The sequence below is a fragment of the Pleurodeles waltl genome, chromosome 4_1, assembly GCF_031143425.1.
Source record: "Pleurodeles waltl isolate 20211129_DDA chromosome 4_1, aPleWal1.hap1.20221129, whole genome shotgun sequence".
Classification (NCBI taxonomy): Eukaryota; Metazoa; Chordata; class Amphibia; order Caudata; family Salamandridae; genus Pleurodeles; species Pleurodeles waltl.
Window position 1 is genome coordinate 635,619,386 of NC_090442.1, and position 26,154 is coordinate 635,645,539.

A 26,154-nucleotide genomic window follows, 5' to 3' on the forward strand; every position below is an offset into this window, starting at 1 on the left:
TCTTCCTAGCACTAAAAGCTTTTCAACCCCTTCTAGTTCACAAACACATTCTTGTCAAAACAGACAATATGACAACAATGTACTACCTAAGCAAACAGGGGGGAACACACTCATCACAACTATGCCTCCTAGCACAAAGGATTTGGCATTGGGCAATTCACAACAACATTCGCCTAATAGCGCAATATATTCCAGGCATTCACAATCAATTAGCCGACAATCTCAGTCGAGATCACCAGCAAACTCACGAGTGGGAAATAAATCCCCAGATACTACAAGAATACTTTCACCACTGGGGGAGACCAGACATAGATCTGTTTGCAACAAAACAAAACGCAAAATGCCAAAACTTCGCATCCAGGTACCCACACCCTCAGACCAAGGGCAATGTTCTATGGATCAATTGGTCAGGGATATTTGCTTACGCTTTTCCCCCTCTCCCACTCATTCCTTTCCTAGTCAACAAACTGAGTCAAAACAAACTCAAACTAATACTCATAGCACCAACGTGGGCACGCCAGCTGTGGTACACCACACTGTTGGACCTCTCAGTAGTGCCTCACATCAAACTCCCAAACAGACCAGATCTGCTAACACAATACAAACAACAGATCAGACATCCCAATCCAGCAATCTGGCTCCTGAAGTCTTAGAGTTTGGCTATCTAAATCGTCCAAATGAGTGTATGGAAGTCGTTAAACAGGCAAGAAAACCTACCACAAGGCATTGCTATGCTAATAAAGGGAAAAGGTTTGATTTCTACTACCAAGCAAACCAAATCACACCGTTAAATGCCTCAATACAAGACATTGTGAGTTTACTACACCTACAAAAAGCAAATCTCGCTTTTTCTTCCATCAAAATTCATCTCACTGCAATCTCTGCTTACTTGCAGATTAGACACACAAAATCACTATTTAGAATACCAGATATTAAAGCCTTTATGGAAGGACTAAAAAGGGTCATACCTCCAAGAACCCCACCGGTACCCTCGTGGAATCTTAATATTGTACTTACATGACTCATGGGTCCACCTTTTGAACCCATGCATTCTTGCCAGATCCAATTCTTAACTTGGAAGGTAGCATTTCTAATAGCCATCACTTCACTACGAAGAGTTAGCGAAATACAAGCGTTCACTATCGAAGAACCCTTTATACAAGTACACAAACATAAAGTGGTTCTCTGCACAAATCAAAAATTTCTACCAAAAGTTATTTCACCGTTTCATTTAAACCAAACTGTGGAGCTCCCAGTCTTCTTTCCACAGCCAGACTCAGTAGCAGAAAGAGCACTGCATACATTAGACATCAAAAGAGCACTAATGTACTATATAGACAGAAGAAAAACATTTCATAAAACTAAACAGTTGTTCGTCGCTTTCCAAAAACCACATGCTGGTAACCCTATATCCAAACAAGGTATAGCCAGATGGATAGTTAAATCCATACAAACTTGTTACCTAAAAGCTAAAAGAGAGCTACTCATTACACCAAAGGCACACTCCACTAGGAGGAAAGGGGCAACAATGGCCTTTCTAGGTAACATACCAATGACAGAGATTTGTTAGGCAGCCACTTGGTCTACACCTCATACGTTTACTAAACACTACTGTGTAGATGTATTAGCAACACAACAAGCCACAGTAGGACAGGCTGTACTAAGAACATTATTTCAAACAACTTCAACTCCTACAGGCTGGCCACCGCTTTTGGGAGAATTACTGCTTTGTAGTCTATGCACAGCATGTGTATCTGCAGCTACACATGCCATTGAACGGAAAATGTCACTTACCCAGTGTACATCTGTTCGTGGCATGTTCCGCTGCAGATTCACATGCGCCCTCCCACCTGCCTGGGAGCCTGTAGCCGTTTAAGTTGCAATTAGAAATTGTATTTATGTAAATAAACATTCCTTTAGCACAAACTATGTACATAAATACCTATTCCATTACATGGACATCTTTAATATTCTCATTCTACCACTCCTACCTCACCCTATGCGGGAAAACAATCTAAGATGGAGTCGATGCCCATGCGCAATGGAGCCCAAAGGGAGGAGTCACTCAGTCCCGTGACTCGAAAAGACTTCTTCGAAAAAAAAAAAACTTGTAAAACTCCGAGCCCAACACTAGATGGCAGGAACAGTGCACAGCATGTGAATCTGCAGGGGAACATGCCACGAACAGATGTACACTGGGTAAGTGGCATTTTCCATATACATGGATATCTTCTTTTCTTACTATATATATATATCTGTACATATGCATTTCTTCACTCCTTACTTCACCCTCCTACGAGAAAACAATCTAACAAAGAACTCTATACCCATACGCACTATCACCGAGAGGAGGAGTCACTCAATCTTGTGATTTGAAAAAGCTTCTTTGAAGAAAAACAACTTGTATCACTCCGAGCCCTGCACTAGATGGCGGACTTATGCAAAGCATGTGAATCTGCTGCACTACATGCCAAGAACAGATGTTCACTGATGTTTTCTGTTTACATCAAGTTGGAGGATGGACCTGATGCCTAAAAAACAGTTCAAGATCTATGCAGAGGAAATGCCTATGCCTCAGTAGCATACTATTGACCTCTTTCTTGTGGCCTTAGTGTGTCATGCACCTTTCTGAGGCCACTACTAAAAGGAACTGACTTGGCTGACCGTGAGCTCTCTTTCACGCCTCCCTGTCGCTACCACTTGTGCCAACTTTAAAGACTCTTTCTCTTCTTGCATCCCCCACAGAATTGCCCTTATGCTTGGTGTTGTTACATCCTGACTGGACTAATGCAGTGTTTTCTGCAAAGTGATTCTCAAAAAATATTTTTTTAGGCTCAGGAGAATCTAGAACTTGCCAGCACATTGCTTTGCAGATTTTTCACTGGTTATAGAGCAAGCTCAATTCAGGCCTATGGTTAATGTATAATCATTTTCCTAGCCATAGCTCATCTACCACTTGAAACCTTCCAAAAACAGAGCATGCTGCCTATGATTCTGTGGAAAGTCTATTTAAGACTTCTGATGTCCAACTGAAGGAAAACCTACACAAACTTTGCATAGACCAAAAGAGAAGCATCAAATGCCCTGCTTGTGAATAAGATATGTCTTTGACTCTGCTGCCCTGTAGTGGACTTGATTTTTGTCCTTCCCATTCTTGCTAGTTTCACACACAAACAGAAGCCCTAATTCCTGCCACTCAGTAGGTGTTCAAAGATTTTCGCTCCCCACTTACCCTCTTTCACAGATTCACCTTAACTCAATATACCATGGCATTCGCAAAGAACGTTTAAACAAACATACCTCTGTCTATTCAATCCATCAGCATTCTTGCGCACTCATACACACTTTCTTCCCCACAAAAGCACTCTGAGGTGGCCTCTGAGCAGTATGTAGTGCTTTACAAAAACATAGATTAATTAATACCTATGGGATAGTGCTTGCAAATGGTACCAAGAAGTGGAAGAAAGGTGGACGAGTCCTTTTAAAGAGGTGCATCGGAGCCACATTTTTATTACTGAGCTGTTCAATGTGCTAAGTTGTTGTGCAGATTAAAAATGGCAGTGGTTCCTCTTACTAAGGTGTTAGCCAGAGAATCTTAGAACTATCTGGCTAAGATGGTACTTCTCCCTTTTACAGCGTGAAATATGTTGTATCATTAGTCATTAAATATGTTTTGTACATTTAATCCTCCATCATGTAAATTCATCAGCTAACAAAGCAATGTCATATTCATTATTTTTCCTTTTCTTAATTCCACTTTACTTCATACAGACCCAAGTAGGACGTTTTGCACCACAGTTTTCTGGTTATCAGCAACAAGATTGTCAAGAACTGCTAGCATTCCTCTTAGATGGCCTCCATGAGGATTTGAATCGTATTAGAAAAAAGCCCTACATACAGTTGAAAGATGCAGAAGGCAGGCCAGACAAGGTACTTTTCTCTGGAAATCAGATGTTGTGTAAGGTTTAAATATGTTGTATTTTAGTGCCTTTTAAGACTAAAATCTGTTTTCTTCATTTTTTTTAGATAGTGGCCGAGGAATCCTGGGAGAACCACATAAAAAGAAATGATTCCATCATTGTAGATATATTTCATGGCCTTTTTAAATCCACTCTTGTTTGTCCTGAATGTGCAAAGATTTCTGTAACGTTCGACCCTTTTTGTTATTTAACCCTTCCACTTCCAATGAAAAAAGAAAGGTCTTTGGAAGTCTATTTAGTAAGAATGGATCCACTTGCCAAACCTATGCAGGTGAGAAATATATTATTTTTCAGATCAGTCTCATTCATGTTTACAATTGTTTACTTTTGTTTGCATACCTTAACTATGTTGCAATTTTAGCACTAACGTCATGCACAATTTTAAATGTGCTTCAATAATCTTCACTTTTCATATCACATGAAAACCTCCAAACATTTCCAAATGTAAAATGTTAGGATCTTTCCCTCTCATTGCAAGATTTCTGGTCTTCTTAGACATAATTTTTTCTAGTATTTCTTTGTATTTTTTCTTAGCTGACCATCATTTTTTGCATTGTTGTAATTCAAATAAGAAACAATTATGTTGACTTTACAGATGATAAAATGTAGTTGCTTATTGAAGTGTTTTTTAACACTTGATTAACTTTACTAGAACAACCACAGGCCAGACAAGGACACTGAACCTTTATGTAGGCATAGCAATTTTATCTTTTGTCACCCATATGCAATACATTTAGAAACTAGTGATAATGAAACTTCTGGGTCAGCACATTCTATTTTTTATAAAAACGGTATCAGCGCTCATCAGACAACCCTAGTCACTGCCAATTCTTCCTTTCAGTGTTCAACGCTTAGCTACAGTCTCAATCTTAACAATGCATTTAAAGTATTAATGAAGTACTTTTTGCCATTTTATCAGCATAATTCATTCGTTCCTGTCTGACTCTTTTATCCCTATCTGAAAATTGTTGCAATCAATATCACCCCTTCTCATTGCTTAGCTAGTTTTTTCCTTATATCTTCTGCACATATAAATCCAATCCTACAGTCTGCCAAAGTGTTGGGTTGTCTCTGTTGCCCGTTCATTCATCAAGCAATCAAAACTTGGGTTCCAACTCCAGGTTTTTTATTCCTCCTGACCTCACCCTTCATCCACGTTTAGATTCCAAAGCATAGCACTTTAAATCTGCAAAGAACAATAATTATGTACATTAAGTATGTGTTAATGTCAGCTATGGGTAATTACTTATGGATACATTGTGCCGGTACAGATGGAGACCAATCATTTGCCAATCCGTCTTGGCCTCAAAAAAGTCAGTTCACCTGAATCCATGTACTCTTTATTCTGGAACACAAGAAACAGGAATAGGAATGTTTCAGTCTCACTGTTATCATCCATCCTGCAAACAAATCACCCACAGTTCTTCCTTCCACTCTGATAACCCACCCACTTCTGATCTCCCATTTGTTTTCTAAAACCCTTTAGCATGATGTGCTCATTCCGCTGACTCAATTTTTATCCAAACTCAAGATAGCCACACGTCACCAGTTTATTTTGCAGTTTGAAAAAGTACTTTTACATCGAAAGCGCAATAGGTTTAAACCAATTAGCTTGGATTTGCAGTTTGCTCAAATTCCTCTTCTTTTTGAAACTTTGACATTTCTACTTTTCCTTGGTTTGTAAATAAAGATAAACTGATTATCAAAAGTGGTTTCTGAAATAAAGTTTTTGTTGAAGTAGCTCATTAAACTAATTCTATCTCTCACTATATGATTTGAGCTTGTCACCTATTTCCTTTTTCATTTTCTGGCCATGTTAGTATGCATTTCCCAAGGCTTACTCCTGGGACTAATCCATTTCTTGTTACACATCACATTCCTGGGTGGCGTGATACATACTCATTCGGATTCTCCTATAAACTATACACCGATGACACTCTTTCAGTCTTCCTCTTTCCTGTCCTTCTTTGTATTAATATCTGCACATTTGTACCTAAATGATTTCCTTTTTTTTAACACTTATTTCAGTGAATTTACCCATCCCATGTATATGCTGCCTGACTTTAACACCTGTTCTCTGTATTTCAGCGGCATTCACCTGTTACTAGATTGATTGTGAGCATATCACTAGGCTAGCTATCATCCTAGCACAGTACTCTATTAAAACCTCTAACTATAGTTTTTATAGCTATGCTTGCTCCCATTACAATTTGTCTTACCCAATTCTCTCATCCATAGGACCCTAACCCTAGAGGTTACTCTGCAGAGAAGAATATCCTCAGCAAGCCAAACCACGCTGTGAGGTGTCCAGGCTCCTATCTTTCAGCTTATTGTTGACCCAGAGCACTAGAGCAACTACACAAATCTCAGCTCTCTAACAACTGTTTGGAAGAAAAAATCCCTCTCATAGTGATGGACACGCGCCACACCATGTGCCCCAGCCACAACAGCGTCTGGATCCCTGGTGACGATATCTGTTATCTGGGATGAAAATGGATAATGTGTGTGTGCCATGACATCAGCCTTTCTCATGGGTTGAATAGGGAAATGCCTCCTTGGCATGGATACCCCCTGACATTTTTGCCTTTTGTTGATGCCAGTTATGATTGAAAGTGTGCTTGGACCCTGCTAACCAGGCCCCAGCACCAGTGTTCTTTCCCTAAACTGTACCTTTGTTCCCACAATTGGCACAGCCCTGGCACACAGATAAGTCCCTTGTAAATGGTACCCCTGGTAACAAGGGCCCTGTTGCCAGGGAAGGTCTCTAAGGGCTACGGCATGTCTTATGCCACCCTGGCGACCCCTCACTCAGCACATGCACACTGCCTCACAGCTTGTGTACTGGTGGGGAGAAAATGAATACGTCGACATGGCACTCCCCTCAGAGTGCCATGCCCACCTATCACTGCCTATGGCATAGGTAAGTCACCCCTCTAGCAGACCTTACAGCCTTAAGGCAGGGTGCATTATACCACAGGTGAGGGCATATGTGCATGAGCACTATGCCACTACAGTGTCTAAGCAAAACCTTAGACAATGTAAGTGTCGGGTAGCCATAAAGAGTATATGGTCTGGAAGTTTGTCAGACACGAACTCCACAGTTCCATAATGGATACACTGAAAACTGGGAACTTTGGTATCAAACGTCTCAGCACAATAAATGCACACTGATGCCAGTGTGGGATTTATTGTAAAATGCACAAAAAGGGCATCTTATAGATGCTGCCTGAATACCAGTCAGACTCCTAGTACTAGGCTGACCAGTTTCTGCCAGCCTGCCACAACCAGACGAGTTTCTGGCCACATGGGGAGAGTGCCTTTGTCACTCTGTGGCCAGGAACAAAGCCTGTACTGGGTGGAGGTGCTTCTCACCTCCCCCCTGCAGGAACTGTAACACCTGGCAGCGAGCCCTAAAAGGCTCATGCCTTTTGTTACAGCACCCCAGGGCATCCCAGCTAGTGGAGATGCCCGCCCCTCCGGCCACTGCCCCCACTTTTGGCTGCAAGGCAGGAGAGGAAAATGAGAAAAACAAGGAGGAGTCACCCACCAGTCAGGACAGCCCCTAAGGTGTCCTGAGCTGAGGTGACCCCTGCCTTTAGAAATCCTCCATCTTGAGATTGGAGGATTCCCCCAATAGGATTAGGGATGTGCCCCCCTCTCCTCAAGGAGGAGGCACAAAGAGGGTGTAGCCACCCTCCAGGACAGTAGCCATTGGCTACTGCCCTCCTGAACTAAAAACACCCCTAAATCTGGTATTTAGGGGCGACCAAGAACCCAGGAAATCAGATTCCTGCAACCTACACAAAAAAGAAGGACTGCTGACCTGAAAGCCCTGCAGAGACGACGGAGACAAGTGACTTGGCCCCAACCCTACTGGCCTGTCTCCAGAATCAAAGAACCTGCAAAGCGAAGCATCCGACAGGGACCAGCGACCTCTGAGGACTCAGAGGACTGCCCTTAACCGAAGGACCAAGAAACTATCGAGAACAGCGGCACTGTTCACCAACAGCAACATTTTTGCAACTTTGAAACAACTTCTAAAGAACTCACTCTTCCCGCCGGAAGCGTGAGACTTGACACCCCCGGCTCGAGCTCCAGAGAACCAACACAGCAGAGATCTCCCAGGCGACTGCGACCTCGTGAGTACTCAGACATATCCCCCCTGCGCCCCCACAGCGACGCCTGCAGAGACGATCCAGAGGCTCTCCCTGACTGCGACTGCGACTGCCTGGTAACAAAGAACTCAACGCCTGGACCAAGCACTGCACCCGCAGCCCCCTGGACCGAAAAGAACCAACCTCCAGTGCAGGAGTGACCAGCAGGCGGCCCTCTTTCTAGCCCTGACAGTGGCTGGCCCGAGAAGCCCCCTGTGCCCTGCCTGCATCGCCTAAGTGACCACCACCCGGTCCCTCCATTGCTTTCTATAGCACACCTGATGCCAACTTTGCACACTGCACCCGGGCGCCCCTGTGTCGCTGAGGGTGTGTTTTGTGTGCCTGTTTGTGTGTTCCCCCACCTCCCCACCCCCAGTGCTCTATAAAAACCCCCTGGTCTGCTCCCCGAGGACAGAGGTGCTTACCTGCCAGCAGACCGGAACCAGAGCACCCCTGTTTTCCATAGGCGCATTTGACCTCTGCACCTGACCGGCCCTGTGTTGCTGGTGCGGTGACTTTGGGGTTGCCTTGAACCCCCAACGGTGGGCTGCCTATGCCCAGGAAACTGAAATTATAAGTGCTTTACTTACCTCAGAAACTTAACCTTACTTACCTCCCCCAGGATCTGTTGATTTTTGCACTATGTCCAATTTTAAAATAGCTTATTTCCATTTTAAACTATATTGTGTGTACTACTGCTTTAATTCAAAGTTCCTTACTTACCTGTGTGCAGTACCTTGCATTTTATGTAATTACTTCAAATCTTGTGGTTCTAAAATAAATTAAGAAAATATATTTTTCTATATAAAAACTATTGGCCTGGAGTTACGTTTCTGAGTGTGTGTTCCTCATTTATTGTCTTTGTGTGTACAACAAATGCTTAACACTACCCACTGATACACCTACTGCTCGACAACAATACCACAAAATAGAGCATTAGAATTATCTAATTGTGCCACTACCAACCTCTAAGGGGAACCCTTGGACTCTGTGCACACTATCTCTCACTTTGAGATAGTATATACAGAGCCAACTTCCTACAGATTGTGTTATTTTTAGACGGAGTGGGGAACCCTAAGTGCTCCCCTAATAGTTGTGAAAGGCTACTGCCTTTGCTAGGAGTTCAAGCAGCACACGTGTGGTGGTGACATCATAACATGTAGTAGTTACTAAAAGTAAACAGGCTTTTTACCTGTGTCACTCGATTAAGGCCTCATGTTAAGTTCTGCTGCTGTGTGCGTATCTCACCCTTGTTCTACGTCAGGTTAGTATGCAGTTCTGTACAGTGTATGTGTATTGTATGCACATGAAGGGTGTATGAATGCCTGTAGAATATGTGGAAGATTCAGGGTTCCATTTTGGGAGACCCATGCCCAAATGGAAGAGAAGGGGAGGTGAAGGCATCCGCTCACGTGGATTTGTGGATTGCTGCATCCTTGTCAGCTGGGTAGGACACACACTGGAGGAAGGACAGGGCTCAAGAAATCCACTCACCATGGCGTGTCATATTTTATCTCAACAAGCTATTTTTAGGGCTAACTAGCCAGGTCTGGCGAGAGAGTTCGAGCTGACAAGAAATAGATGTTCTGTTTATTCAGAAAGCGAATACGCAGTAAAGATGCCTTTAATTCTTGTTTTTATCTTGTCACATTTGCTGTGCATTGAAAAACAAATGCCAGCACTGTGTTTTAACAAATTACTGCTTGTTTTATTCTGGATATTTGTGTTAACTTCTCGTTCTGTGTAAGGAAATGCCTCCTTGGCATGGTTGCCCCCTGACTTTTTGCCTTTGCTGATGCTATGTTTACAATTGAAAGTGTGCTGAGGCCTGCTAACCAGGCCCCAGCACCAGTGTTCTTTCCCTAACCTGTACTTTTGTATCCACAATTGGCAGACCCTGGCATCCAGATAAGTCCCTTGTAACTGGTACTTCTAGTACCAAGGGCCCTGATGCCAAGGAAGGTCTCTAAGGGCTGCAGCATGTCTTATGCCACCCTGGAGACCTCTCACTCAGCACAGACACACTGCTTGCCAGCTTGTGTGTGCTAGTGAGGACAAAACGAGTAAGTCGACATGGCACTCCCCTCAGGGTGCCATGCCAGCCTCTCACTGCCTATGCAGTATAGGTAAGACACCCCTGTAGCAGGCCTTACAGCCCTAAGGCAGGGTGCACTATACCATAGGTGAGGGTACCAGTGCATGAGCATGGTACCCCTACAGTGTCTAAACAAAACCTTAGACATTGTAAGTGCAGGGTAGCCATAAGAGTATATGGTCTGGGAGTCTGTCAAACACGAACTCCACAGCACCATAATGGCTACACTGAAAACTGGGAAGTTTGGTATCAAACTTCTCAGCACAATAAATGCACACTGATGCCAGTGTACATTTTATTGTAAAATACACCACAGAGGGCACCTTACAGGTGCCCCCTGAAACTTAACCGACTGTCTGTGTAGGCTGACTAGTTCCAGCAGCCTGCCACACCAGAGACATGTTGCTGGCCCCATGGGGAGAGTGCCTTTGTCACTCTGAGGCCAGTAACAAAGCCTGCACTGGGTGGAGATGCTAACACCTCCCCCAGGCAGGAGCTGTAACACCTGGCGGTGAGCCTCAAAGGCTCACCCCTTTGTCACAGCCCAGCAGGGCACTCCAGCTTAGTGGAGTTGCCCGCCCCCTCCGGCCACGGCCCCCACTTTTGGCGGCAAGGCTGGAGGGAACAAAGAAAGCAACAAGGAGGAGTCACTGGCCAGTCAGGACAGCCCCTAAGGTGTCCTGAGCTGAAGTGACTCTAACTTTTAGAAATCCTCCATCTTGCAGATGGAGGATTCCCCCAATAGGGTTAGGATTGTGACCCCCTCCCCTTGGGAGGAGGCACAAAGAGGGTGTACCCACCCTCAGGGCTAGTAGCCATTGGCTACTAACCCCCCAGACCTAAACACGCCCTTAAATTTAGTATTTAAGGGCTACCCTGAACCCTAGAAAATTAGATTCCTGCAACTACAAGAAGAAGGACTGCCCAGCTGAAAACCCCTGCAGAGGAAGACCAGAAGACGACAACTGCCTTGGCTCCAGAAACTCACCGGCCTGTCTCCTGCCTTCCAAAGATCCTGCTCCAGCGACGCCTTCCAAAGGGACCAGCGACCTCGACATCCTCTGAGGACTGCCCCTGCTTCAAAAAGACAAGAAACTCCCGAGGACAGCGGACCTGCTCCAAGAAAGGCTGCAACTTTGTTTCCAGCAGCCTTGAAAGAACCCTGCAAGCTCCCCGCAAGAAGCGTGAGACTTGCAACACTGCACCCGGCGACCCCGACTCGGCTGGTGGAGATCCAAAACCTCAGGAGGGACCCCAGGACTACTCTGATACTGTGAGTACCAAAACCTGTCCCCCCTGAGCCCCCACAGCGCCGCCTGCAGAGGGAATCCCGAGGCTTCCCCTGACCGCGACTCTTTGAATCCAAAGTCCCGACGCCTGGGAGAGACCCTGCACCCGCAGCCCCCAGGACCTGAAGGACCGGACTTTCACTGGAGAAGTGACCCCCAGGAGTCCCTCTCCCTTACCCAAGTGGAGGTTTCCCCGAGGAATCCCCCCCTTGCCTGCCTGCAGCGCTGAAGAGATCCCGAGATCTCTCATAGACTAACATTGCGAACCCGACGCCTGTTCCTACACTGCACCCGGCCGCCCCCGCGCTGCTGAGGGTGAAATTTCTGTGTGGGCTTGTGTCCCCCCCGGTGCCCTACAAAACCCCCCTGGTCTGCCCTCCGAAGACGCGGGTACTTACCTGCAAGCAGACCGGAACCGGGGCACCCCCTTCTCTCCATTCTAGCCTATGTGTTTTGGGCACCACTTTGAACTCTGCACCTGACCGGCCCTGAGCTGCTGGTGTGGTGACTTTGGGGTTGCTCTGAACCCCCAACGGTGGGCTACCTTGGACCAAGAACTGAACCCTGTAAGTGTCTTACTTACCTGGTAAAACTAACAAAAACTTACCTCCCCTAGGAACTGTGAAAATTGCACTAAGTGTCCACTTTTAAAACAGCTATTTGTCAATAACTTGAAAAGTATACATGCAATTTTTATGATTTAAAGTTCCTAAAGTACTTACCTGCAATACCTTTCGAATGAGATATTACATGTAGAATTTGAACCTGTGGTTCTTAAAATAAACTAAGAAAAGATATTTTTCTATACAAAACCTATTGGCTGGATTTGTCTCTGAGTGTGTGTACCTCATTTATTGTCTATGTGTATGTACAACAAATGCTTAACACTACTCCTTGGATAAGCCTACTGCTCGACCACACTACCACAAAATAGAGCATTAGTATTATCTCTTTTTACCACTATTTTACCTCTAAGGGGAACCCTTGGACTCTGTGCATGCTATTCCTTACTTTGAAATAGCACTTACAGAGCCAACTTCCTACATTGGTGGATCAGCGGTGGGGTACAAGACTTTGCATTTGCTGGACTACTCAGCCAATACCTGATCACACGACAAATTCCAAAATTGTCATTAGAAATTGATTTTTGCAATTTGAAAAGTTTTCTAAATTCTTAAAAGACCTGCTAGGGCCTTGTGTTAGATCCTGTTTAGCATTTCTTTTAGAGTTTAAAAGTTTGTAAAAGTTTGAATTAGATTCTAGAACCAGTTGTAGATTCTTAAAAAGTATTCCAACTTTTAGAAGCAAAATGTCTAGCACAGATGTGACTGTGGTGGAACTCGACACCACACCTTACCTCCATCTTAAGATGAGGGAGCTAAGGTCACTCTGTAAAATAAAGAAAATAACAATGGGCCCCAAACCTACCAAAATACAGCTCCAGGAGCTTTTGGCAAAGTTTGAAAAGGCCAACCCCTCTGAGGGTGGCAACTCAGAGGAAGAGGATAGTGACTTGGAGGAAAATTCCCCCCTACCAGTCCTATCTAGGGAGAACAGGGTCCCTCAAACCCTGACTCCAAAAATAATAGTCAGAGATGCTGGTTCCCTCACAGGAGAGACCAACACCTCTGAAATCACTGAGGATAACCCCAGTGAAGAGGACATCCAGTTAGCCAGGATGGCCAAAAGATTGGCTTTGGAAAGACAGATCCTAGCCATAGAGAGGGAAAGACAAGAGATGGGCCTAGGACCCATCAATGGTGGCAGCAACATAAATAGGGTCAGAGATTCTCCTGACATGTTGAAAATCCCCAAAGGGATTGTAACTAAATATGAAGATGGTGATGACATCACCAAATGGTTCACAGCTTTTGAGAGGGCTTGTGTAACCAGAAAAGTGAACAGATCTCACTGGGGTGCTCTCCTTTGGGAAATGTTCACAGGAAAGTGTAGGGATAGACTCCTCACACTCTCTGGACAAGATGCAGAATCTTATGACCTCATGAAGGGTACCCTGATTGAGGGCTTTGGATTCTCCACTGAGGAGTATAGGATTAGATTCAGGGGGGCTCAAAAATCCTCGAGCCAGACCTGGGTTGACTTTGTAGACTACTCAGTGAAAACACTAGATGGTTAGATTCAAGGCAGTGGTGTAAGTAATTATGATGGGCTGTACAATTTATTTGTGAAAGAACACCTGTTAAGTAATTGTTTCAATGATAAACTGCATCAGCATCTGGTAGACCTAGGACCAATTTCTCCCCAAGAATTGGGAAAGAAGGCGGACCATTGGGTCAAGACAAGGGTGTCCAAGACTTCAACAGGGGGTGACCAAAAGAAAGGGGTCACAAAGACTCCCCAGGGGAAGGGTGATGAGACAACCAAAACTAAAAATAGTAAAGAGTCTTCTACAGGCCCCCAAAAACCTGCACAGGAGGGTGGGCCCAGAGCCTCTTCACAAAACAATGGGTACAAGGGTAAAAACTTTGATCCCAAAAAGGCCTGGTGTCATAGCTGTAAACAGCATGGACACCAAACTGGAGACAAGGCCTGTCCCAAGAAAGGTTCCACTCCAAACTCCCATCCAGGTAACACTGGTATGGCTAGTCTCCAAGTGGGATCAACAGTGTGCCCAGAGCAAATCAGGGTCCACACTGAAGCTACTCTAGTTTCTGAGGGTGGGGTGGATTTAGCCACACTAGCTGTCTGGCCGCCTAACATGCAAAAATACAGACAGCAACTCTTAATTAATGGGACTAGATTAGAGGGCCTGAGGGATACAGGTGCCAGTGTCACCATGGTGACAGAGAAACTGGTTTCCCCTGGCCAATACCTGACTGGAAAAACTTACACAGTCACCAACGCTGACAATCAGAGAAAAGTACATCCCATGGCAATGGTTACTTTAGAATGGGGAGGGGTCAATGGCCTGAAGCAGGTGGTGGTCTCCTCAAATATCCCACTGGACTGTCTGCTTGGAAATGACCTGGAGTCCTCAGCATGGGCTGAGGTAGAACTAAAAACCCATGCAGCAATGCTGGGTATCCCTGAACTGGTGTGTGTGAAAACAAGAGCACAGTGCAAGGCACAGGGTGAACAAGCAGAGCTGGAGTCTGGAAGAATGGCCCAGCCTACCAAGAGAACAGGAAAGTCAGTTGGGAAACCAACTGCAACACAGCAAAAGAAAGGGAACCTCTCTTCTCAGGAAGAAGTTCTGCCCTCTGAGGGAACTGAGCCTTTGGAGCTTGAACCTTATCAGGTTGAGCTCTTAGGCCCAGGGGGACCCTCAAGGGAGGAGCTGTGTAAGGGACAAGAAACCTGTCCCTCTCTTGAAGGCCTTAGGCAGCAAGCTGCTGAAGAGTCCAAGGGCAAGAAAAATGGAACACATAGGGTCTATTGGGAAGATGGACTCCTGTACACTGAGGCCAGAGACCCCAAACCTGGTGCCACTAGGAGAGTGGTAGTGCCTCAGCTGTTCAGAGAGTTCATCCTAACATTGGCCCATGACATTCCCCTTGCTGGACATTTGGGACAAACCAAGACGTGGGAGAGGCTAGTCAACCACTTCTACTGGCCCAATATGTCCAACATGGTTAAGGAGTTTTGCCTCTCCTGCCCCACCTGTCAAGCCAGTGGTAAGACAGGTGGGCATCCAAAGGCCCCCCTCATTCCACTTCCAGTGGTGGGGGTTCCCTTTGAAAGAGTGGGTGTGGACATAGTTGGTCCACTAGAACCTCCCACAGCCTCAGGAAATATGTATATCCTGGTAGTAGTGGATCATGCTACCAGGTATCCTGAAGCTATTCCCCTTAGGTCGACTACTGCCCCTGCAGTAGCCAAGGCCCTCATTGGTATCTTTACCAGAGTGGGTTTTCCTAAGGAGGTGGTGTCTGACAGAGGTACCGACTTCATGTCAGCATACCTGAAACATATGTGGAATGAGTGTGGAGTGACTTATAAATTCACTACACCTTACCATCCACAAACTAATGGCTTAGTTGAGAGATTCAACAAGACATTAAAGGGCATGATCATGGGGCTCCCAGAAAAACTCAAAAGGAGATGGGATGTCCTCCTGCCATGTCTGCTTTTCGCTTACAGGGAGGTACCACAGAAGGGAGTAGGGTTCTCACCCTTTGAACTTCTGTTTGGTCATCCTGTAAGGGGACCACTTGCCCTTGTTAAAGAAGGCTGGGAGAGACCTCTCCATGAGCCTAAACAGGACATAGTGGACTATGTACTTGGCCTTCGCTCTAGAATGGCAGAGTACATGGAAAAGGCAACCAAAAACCTTGAGGCCAGCCAACAGCTCCAGAAGTTTTGGTATGACCAAAAGGCTGCACTGGTTGAGTTCCAACCAGGGCAGAAAGTCTGGGTTCTGGAGCCTGTGGCTCCCAGGGCACTCCAGGACAAATGGAGTGGCCCTTACCCAGTGCTAGAAAGGAAGAGTCAGGTCACCTACTTGGTGGACCTGGGCACAAGCAGGAGCCCCAAGAGGGTGATCCATGTGAACCGCCTTAAGCTCTTCCATGACAGGGCTGATGTGAATCTGTTGATGGTAACAGATGAGGATCAGGAGGCAGAGAGTGAACCTCTCCCTGATCTTCTGTCATCAGACCCAAAAGATGGCACAGTAGATGGAGTGATCTACTCAGACACCCTCTCTGGCCAACAGCAAGCTGATTGTAGGAGAGTCCTACAACAGTTTCCTGAACTCTTCTCCTTAACCCCTGGTCAGACACACCTGTGTACCCATGATGTGGACACAGGAGACAGCATGCCTGTCAAAAACAAAATCTTTAGACAGTCTGACCATGTTAAGGAAAGCATCAAGGTGGAAGTCCACAAGATGCTGGAATTGGGAGTAATTGAGCGCTCTGACAGCCCCTGGGCTAGCCCAGTGGTCTTAGTCCCCAAACCTCACACCAAAGATGGAAAGAAAGATATGAGGTTTTGTGTGGACTACAGAGGGCTCAATTCTGTCACCAAGACAGATGCTCATCCAATTCCTAGAGCTGATGAGCTCATAGACAAATTAGGTGCTGCCAAATTCTTAAGTACCTTTGACTTGACAGCAGGGTACTGGCAAATAAAAATGGCACCTGGAGCAAAAGAGAAAACAGCATTCTCCACACCTGATGGGCATTATCAGTTTACTGTTATGCCCTTTGGTTTAAAGAATGCCCCTGCCACCTTCCAAAGGTTGGTGAATCAAGTCCTTGCTGGCTTGGAGTCCTTTAGCACAGCTTATCTTGATGATATTGCTGTCTTTAGCTCCACCTGGCAGGATCACCTGGTCCACCTGAAGAAGGTTTTGAAGGCTCTGCAATCTGCAGGCCTCTCTATCAAGGCATCCAAATGCCAGATAGGGCAGGGAACTGTGGTTTACTTGGGCCACCTTGTAGGTGGAGGCCAAGTTCAGCCACTCCAACCCAAGATCCAGACTATTCTGGACTGGGTAGCTCCAAAAACCCAGACTCAAGTCAGGGCATTCCTTGGCTTGACTGGGTATTACAGGAGGTTTGTGAAGGCATATGGATCCATTGTGACAGCCCTCACTGAACTCACCTCCAAGAAAATGCCCAAGAAAGTGAACTGGACTGTGGAATGCCAACAGGCCTTTGACACCCTGAAACAAGCAATGTGCTCAGCACCAGTTCTAAAAGCTCCAGATTATTCTAAGCAGTTCATTGTGCAGACTGATGCCTCTGAACATGGGATAGGGGCAGTTTTGTCCCAAACAAATGATGATGGCCTTGACCAGCCTGTTGCTTTCATTAGCAGGAGGTTACTCCCCAGGGAGCAGCGTTGGAGTGCCATTGAGAGGGAGGCCTTTGCTGTGGTTTGGTCCCTGAAGAAGCTGAGACCATACCTCTTTGGGACTCACTTCCTAGTTCAAACTGACCACAGACCTCTCAAATGGCTGATGCAAATGAAAGGTGAAAATCCTAAACTGTTGAGGTGGTCCATCTCCCTACAGGGAATGGACTTTATAGTGGAACACAGACCTGGGACTGCCCATGCCAATGCAGATGGCCTTTCCAGGTTCTTCCACTTAGAAAATGAAGACTCTCTTGGGAAAGGTTAGTCTCATCCTCTTTCGTTTGGGGGGGGTTGTGTAAGGAAATGCCTCCTTGGCATGGTTGCCCCCTAACTTTTTGCCTTGGCTGATGCTATGTTTACAATTGAAAGTGTGCTGAGGCCTGCTAACCAGGCCCCAGCACCAGTGTTCTTTCCCTAACCTGTACTTTTGTATCCACAATTGGCAGACCCTGGCATCCAGATAAGTCCCTTGTAACTGGTACTTCTAGTACCAAGGGCCCTGATGCCAAGGAAGGTCTCTAAGGGCTGCAGCATGTCTTATGCCACCCTGGAGACCTCTCACTCAGCACAGACACACTGCTTGCCAGCTTGTGTGTGCTAGTGAGGACAAAACGAGTAAGTCGACATGGCACTCCCCTCAGGGTGCCATGCCAGCCTCTCACTGCCTATGCAGTATAGGTAAGACACCCCTCTAGCAGGCCTTACAGCCCTAAGGCAGGGTGCACTATACCATAGGTGAGGGTACCAGTGCATGAGCATGGTACCCCTACAGTGTCTAAACAAAACCTTAGACATTGTAAGTGCAGGGTAGCCATAAGAGTATATGGTCTGGGAGTCTGTCAAACACGAACTCCACAGCACCATAATGGCTACACTGAAAACTGGGAAGTTTGGTATCAAACTTCTCAGCACAATAAATGCACACTGATGCCAGTGTACATTTTATTGTAAAATACACCACAGAGGGCACCTTAGAGGTGCCCCCTGAAACTTAACCGACTGTCTGTGTAGGCTGACTAGTTCCAGCAGCCTGCCACACCAGAGACATGTTGCTGGCCCCATGGGGAGAGTGCCTTTGTCACTCTGAGGCCAGTAACAAAGCCTGCACTGGGTGGAGATGCTAACACCTCCCCCAGGCAGGAGCTGTAACACCTGGCGGTGAGCCTCAAAGGCTCACCCCTTTGTCACAGCCCAGCAGGGCACTCCAGCTTAGTGGAGTTGCCCGCCCCCTCCGGCCACGGCCCCCACTTTTGGCGGCAAGGCTGGAGGGAACAAAGAAAGCAACAAGGAGGAGTCACTGGCCAGTCAGGACAGCCCCTAAGGTGTCCTGAGCTGAAGTGACTCTAACTTTTAGAAATCCTCCATCTTGCAGATGGAGGATTCCCCCAATAGGGTTAGGATTGTGACCCCCTCCCCTTGGGAGGAGGCACAAAGAGGGTGTACCCACCCTCAGGGCTAGTAGCCATTGGCTAATAACCGCCCAGACCTAAACACGCCCTTAAATTTAGTATTTAAGGGCTACCCTGAACCCTAGAAAATTAGATTCCTGCAACTACAAGAAGAAGGACTGCCCAGCTGAAAACCCCTGCAGAGGAAGACCAGAAGACGACAACTGCCTTGGCTCCAGAAACTCACCGGCCTGTCTCCTGCCTTCCAAAGATCCTGCTCCAGCGACGCCTTCCAAAGGGACCAGCGACCTCGACATCCTCTGAGGACTGCCCCTGCTTCAAAAAGACAAGAAACTCCCGAGGACAGCGGACCTGCTCCAAGAAAGGCTGCAACTTTGTTTCCAGCAGCCTTGAAAGAACCCTGCAAGCTCCCCGCAAGAAGCGTGAGACTTGCAACACTGCACCCGGCGACCCCGACTCGGCTGGTGGAGATCCAACACCTCAGGAGGGACCCCAGGACTACTCTGATACTGTGAGTACCAAAACCTGTCCCCCCTGAGCCCCCACAGCGCCGCCTGCAGAGGGAATCCCGAGGCTTCCCCTGACCGCGACTCTTTGAATCCAAAGTCCCGACGCCTGGGAGAGACCCTGCACCTGCAGCCCCCAGGACCTGAAGGACCGGACTTTCACTGGAGAAGTGACCCCCAGGAGTCCCTCTCCCTTACCCAAGTGGAGGTTTCCCCGAGGAATCCCCCCCTTGCCTGCCTGCAGCGCTGAAGAGATCCCGAGATCTCTCATAGACTAACATTGCGAACCCGACGCCTGTTCCTACACTGCACCCGGCCGCCCCCGCGCTGCTGAGGGTGAAATTTCTGTGTGGGTTTGTGTCCCCCCCGGTGCCCTACAAAACCCCCCTGGTCTGCCCTCCAAAGACGCGGGTACTTACCTGCAAGCAGACCGGAACCGGGGCACCCCCTTCTCTCCATTCTAGCCTATGTGTTTTGGGCACCACTTTGAACTCTGCACCTGACCGGCCCTGAGCTGCTGGTGTGGTGACTTTGGGGTTGCTCTGAACCCCCAACGGTGGGCTACCTTGGACCAAGAACTGAACCCTGTAAGTGTCTTACTTACCTGGTAAAACTAACAAAAACTTACCTCCCCTAGGAACTGTGAAAATTGCACTAAGTGTCCACTTTTAAAACAGCTATTTGTCAATAACTTGAAAAGTATACATGCAATTTTTATGATTTAAAGTTCCTAAAGTACTTACCTGCAATACCTTTCGAATGAGATATTACATGTAGAATTTGAACCTGTGGTTCTTAAAATAAACTAAGAAAAGATATTTTTCTATACAAAACCTATTGGCTGGATTTGTCTCTGAGTGTGTGTACCTCATTTATTGTCTATGTGTATGTACAACAAATGCTTAACACTACTCCTTGGATAAGCCTACTGCTCGACCAGCCTACCACAAAATAGAGCATTAGTATTATCTCTTTTTACCACTATTTTACCTCTAAGGGGAACCCTTGGACTCTGTGCATGCTATTCCTTACTTTGAAATAGCACATACAGAGCCAACTTCCTACATTCTGTGACTGCAAAGTTAAAGGATTTTGTAAAATGAACTGGCACACAATTGTGCCAGGTACACAACATTTAAATCGCTTGTAAATTAACTGTCCAACTATTTCAATGTATATTTCAGTAGTTAGGGAAGCACTTTCTTTGTAAATCTGTAGTGAGATGGAAAAAAAGAGTTTGATGGCATGTGTAGCTGTAGGTATACATGCTTTGCATGAGTCCGCCATCTAGTGTTGGGCTCGGAGTGTTGCAAGTTGTTTTTCTTCGAAGGTTTTAGAGTCACGGGTTTGAGTGACTCCTCCTCTCAGTAATTCTGCACATGGGCATCGATTTCTTTGTTAGATTGTTTTATTTCCGCTGTCTGGTTCAGACGTGTTTTCCCTTGCTCTGGGACATCTCGGTTCGGTATCTTCTGAACTTCTTCTAACTTTCTATAAACGTCGGTATAGTTTCAATAGTGTTTTTCCACTCTTATGGTCAAGCCGATTGTAGTAGTCTGTGTCGATTTTACACCCTTAAGGGCGACCTGGCCCATTTTGGGCCATCTTTGACACATTGTAGTCAAACATTGTTAGGCTGATGGAACGTACTCTATTTCGATCCTGTCCTCAGTGTCACGCAAAATGTCCCTACACCGATCAGCATTTGGTGTGCAATTTGTGCCTGTCTCCAGAACGCAGAAAAGAGACCTGCAACGCGTGTAGATCGTTTCGATCCAAAAAGACTCTTTGGGACCGAAGAGCACTTTGAATGGAGATAGCGTCCAAGCCGTCAGAACACACAGCGACATTTTTGGAGAAGAACACGCACAAGATGAAGTAGGACAGTGTGTAGCCGTTTCCAGTGCAAATTCAGATTCAGATCGAGATTCAGATGTCAACAGCAATTCCATCCCACCGGCGCAGTACGTGAGTACACCATCCCCATCACACCAAACAAAGACAATTAAAAAGACTCCTACATCGGTCTTGGGACCTCCACTGCCTTTGGGCCATGGTCGGACCCGAAAAATACCTTCGGATGACCAACACTCAGGTTCGGCTCCGAAACAAAAGACCAAAGTGCATTTGGCATATACTAAACAGATTGCCACATCTGTTTTGATACCAAGCCGAAAATCGGAACTTTCCACCTTGCAGGTGAAAAATTTAACAGCACTTTTGGACCTGACATTTTCGGTCCGAACCAAGCATTCCATATCCAAACCTTCGGAATCGAAAGCTGCCAGTAGTAAACGTTCTCCAGCTACTGAGGAGTCACTGGAGACACAACCTATATTAGAGGTTTTGGACACTAAACAGCGAAAAATTCATATACACAAAGAAACAGGAAGGATCATAGCCTCTCCTCCAACAATGAAAAGAAAACTGACTTTTCAAGAAACTTTTGATGGTGGCCCTCCACCTTTCAAAGTCCTTAAACAGAAAGAGAAATAAAAGGCGATGCAATAACCTTGCGCTTCAGAACCACATGCTCCTTCCCTTCCTTTTACTCCACCACCACCACCACCTTCACCTACGTATTCAACACTGTTCTCTTCACAGGCCTAATCTACATCACCACATAGGGATGATTTAACTGATCCTCAAGAAGAGGTAGACCCATGGGATATATATGATAGAAATCCCATTCTCCCTAATGACCCAGATTCATACCCAACAAGGCCATCTCCCCCTCATGATACCACTGCTTATAATCAAGTTATAGTCAGGGCAGCTGCGTATCAAAATTATTACTAAGGATGATTTTTTGTTTAATACTTTAACATCTACTCACAGAGAGTACCAATGTCTCCCTATGCTTCCAGACATGCTTAGACATGCTGACGGCATTTTTAAAGAGCCTGTAAAAGCATGAATCATTACTCCCAAGGTTGATAAAAAAAATAAAAACCTACACCCTCCGATACAGTTTTTATTACTGCACAATTACCACCTGATTCTATAATGATAAGAGCAGCAAGAAAATGAGTCAGTAGCCTTTCTACAGGAGATGCTCCTTCTGCAGACAAAGAAAGTCACAAATTTGATGCAGGTAAAAGATGTGCTCCTCAAGCTGCCAACCACTGGAGGATTGCAAATTCACAAGCACTCCTAGCAAGATATGATAGGGCTCACTGGGACCAAATGGAAGACTTGTTACAATATCTCCCAACGGAACATCAAAAAAGGTGGCAACAAATAGTGGAAGAAGGACAGGCTATTTCTAATATTGCAATTAGATGTGCTACTGATGCAGCTGATATAGCTGCATGAGGAGTCAACACCAGCATAATCATTATGAGACATGCATGGCTAAGGGCTACAGGATTTAAGCCAGAAGTATAGCAAGCCGTATTAAACATGCTGTAAGGAAATGCCTCCTTGGCATGGTTACCCCCTGACTTTTTGCCTTTGCTGATGCCAAGTTATGATTTGAAAGTGTGCTGGGACCCTGCTAATCAGGCCCCAGCACCAGTGTTCTTTCCCTAAACTGTACATTTGTCTCCACAATTGGCACAACCCTGGCACCCAGGTAAGTCCCTTGTAACTGGTACCCCTGGTACCAAGGGGCCTGATGCCAGGGAAGGTCTCTAAGGGCTGCAGCATGTCTTATGCCACCCTAGGGATCCCTCACTCAGCACATACACACTGCTTGCCGTCTTGTGTGTGCTGGTGGGGAGAAAATGACTAAGTCAACATGGCACTCCCCTCAGAGTGCCATGCCAACCTCACACTGCCTGTGGCATAGGTAAGTCACCCCGCTAGCAGACCTTACAGCCCCAAGGCAGGGTGCACTATACCACAGGTGAGGGCATATGTGCATGAGCACTATGCCCCTACAGTGTCTAAGCAAAACCTTAGACATTGTAAGTACAGGGTAGCCATAAGAGTATATGGTCTGGGAGTCTGTCAGACACGAACTCCACAGCACTATAATGGCTACACTGAAAACTGGGAAGCTTGGTATCAAACTTCTCAGCACAATAAATGCACACTGATGCCAGTGTGCACTTTATTGTAAAATTACACCCAGAGGGCATCTTAGAGATGCCCCCTGAAAACATACCCGACTTCCAGTGTGGGCTGACTAGTTTTTGCCAGCCTGCCACACACCAGACATGTTGCTGGCCACATGGGGAGAGTGCCTTTGTCACTGTGTGGCCAGGAACAAAGCCTGTACTGGGTGGAGGTGCTTCTCACCTCCCCCTGCAGGAACTGTAACACCTGGCGGTGAGCCTCAAAGGCTCACCCCCTTTTTTACAGCGCCACAGGGCATCCCAGCTAGTGGAGATGCCCGCCCCTCCGGCCACTTCCCCCACTTTTGGTGGCAAGGCTGGAGGAGATAATGAGGAAAACAAGGAGGAGTCACCCACCAGTCAGGACAGCACCTAAGGTGTCCTGAGCTGAGGTGACTCTTACTTTTAGAAATCCTCCATCTTGTAGAATGAGGATTCCCCCCAATAGGATTAGGGATGTGCCCCACTCCCCACAGGGAGGAGGCACAAAGAGGGTGTAGCTAACCTCAGGGCCAGTAGCCATTGGCTACTGCCCTCCCAGACCTAAACACACCCCTAAATTGAGTATTTAGGGGCTCCCAGAACCGAGGAAGATAGGTTCCTGCAACCTAAAGAAGAAGAAGGACTGCTGACCTGAAGCCCTGCAGTGAAGACTGAGACGACAACTGATTTGGCCTCAGCCCCACCGGCTTGTCTCCCTACTTCGAAGAAAACTGCAACAGCGACGCATCCAACAGGGTCCAGCAATCTCTGAAGCCCCAGAGGACTACCCTGCATCTAAAAGACCAAGAAGCTCCCGAGAACAGCGGCCCTGTTCAAGAAACTGCAACTTTTTGAAACAAAGAAACAACTTTTAAAGACCACACGTTTCCCGCCGGAAGCGTGAGACTTTCCACTCTGCACCCGACGCCCCCGGCTCAACCTGCGGAAAACCAACACTACAGGGAGGACTCCCCGGCGACTGCAAGCCCGTGGGTTGATCCCCGTGAGCCCCCACAGCGACACCTGCAGAGGAAATCCAGAGGCTCCCCCTGACCGATACTGCTTGCTTCAAGGAACCCGACGCCTGGAAACCACACTGCACCCGCAGCCCCCAGGACCTGAACGAACCGAATTCCAGTGCAGGAGCGACCCTCTGCCTAGCCCAGGTTGTGGCTACCCCAAGGAGCCCCCCTGTGTCTGCCTGCATCGTTGAAGAGACCCCCGGGTCTCCCCATTGATTCCTATTAGAAACACGACGCCGGTTTGCACTCTGCACCCGGCCGCCCCTGTGCCACTGAGGGTGTACTTTCTGTGCCTGCTTGTGTCCCCCCAGTGCCCTACAAAACCCTCCTGGTCTGCCCTCCGAAGACACGGGTACTTACCTGCTGGCAGACTGGAATCGGGGCACCCCTATTTCCATTGAAGCCTATGTGTTTTGGGTACCACTTTGACCTCTGCACCTGACCGGCCCTGAGCTGCTGGTGTGGTAACTTTGGGGTTGTCTTGAACCCCCACTGGTGGGCTACCTTGGACCCAACTTTGAACCCTGTAAGTGCTTTACTTACCTGTGAACTTAACATTTACTTACCTCCCCCAGGAACTGTTGATTTTTGCACTGTGTCCACTTTTAAATTAGCTTATTGCCATTTTTGTCAAAACTGTACATGTTATTGTGATTATTCAAAGTTCCTAGAATACCTGAGTGAAATACCTTTCATTTAAAGTTCTGTTTGTAAATCTTGAACCTGTGGTTCTTAAAATAAACTAAGAAAATATATTTTTCTATATAAAAACCTATTGGCCTGGAATTGGTCTTTGAGTGCGTGTTCCTCATTTATTGCCTGTGTGTGTACAACAAATGCTTAATTCTACTCTCTGATAAGCCTACTGCTCGACCACAGTGCCACAAAATAGAGTATTAGAATTATCTCTTTTTGCCACTATCTTACGTCTAAGGGGAACCCTTGGACTCTGTGCACACTATTTCTTACTTTGAAATAGTATATACAGAGCCAACTTCCTACACATGCCTTTCGATAAAGAACATTTATTTGGGACAGAAGTTGATATCACAATAGATAAGCTTAAAAAGGGCTCCGAAACATACAAAGCTATGGGTGCGTTATACACCACACCCACTAGAGGCACTTTTCGTAGACCACAACTTAGGGGTGATTTCAAACCATCAACCACAACCGTCCACCTCACTACAAAAAGAAGCGCCACACTTCTATAACGGAGGGTCATTCAGAGGCTCTTATAAAGAATCTAGTTATAGAGGAAGCAGTAAATCAGCCACTCTGAGAGGTTCCTCTACCTCAACAAAACAGTGACTTTATACAAATCCCCACAGAGCGTACATCTCCAGTGGGGGGGAAGGCTGGCACATTTTTACCTACAGTGGTGCAACACCACAACAGATCAATGGGTTCTCTCAATTATTCAACATGGCTATTGCCTAGAACTCATCTCTGTTCCACCAAACATTCTCCTTCGTTCACACAGACTTACTCAGGAACATCTCACTTTATTAAAACAGGAGGTACAATCACTACTACTCAAAGCCACCGAGATAGTGCTTATATCCCAATCAGGGATCCGGAGTATGTTCTTATACTTCCTCTTACCAAAGAAAGATGGTACTCTGAGACCAATTTTAGATCTCAAACCCCTCAATCTATATATCCTTTCCGAATACTTTCGTATGGTCACTCAACGAGACATCATTCCCCTACTACAAAATATTGCGTGACAGCATTAGACCTCAAGGATGCTTACTTTCACATTCTAGTAGTTCGAAATATCTAGATTTGTCATAGCAGGAAAATACTACCAATTCAAAGTGCTACCATTCGGGG

The 26,154-nt window shown here is 46.3% G+C and overlaps 1 protein-coding gene across 4 annotated transcripts in view; it reads left to right on the plus strand.

Annotated features, from left to right (window-relative positions):
* Positions 1-26,154, plus strand: part of USP15 (ubiquitin specific peptidase 15) — a 617,233-nt gene that overhangs the window by 205,103 nt on the left and 385,976 nt on the right. For all 4 annotated transcript variants that reach the window (XM_069229069.1, XM_069229070.1, XM_069229071.1 and 1 more), the window contains 2 exons: positions 3,772-3,930; positions 4,027-4,251. In XM_069229069.1, coding sequence (XP_069085170.1) covers positions 3,772-3,930; positions 4,027-4,251 — 384 coding nt within the window. The remainder of the gene's footprint in view (positions 1-3,771; positions 3,931-4,026; positions 4,252-26,154) is intronic.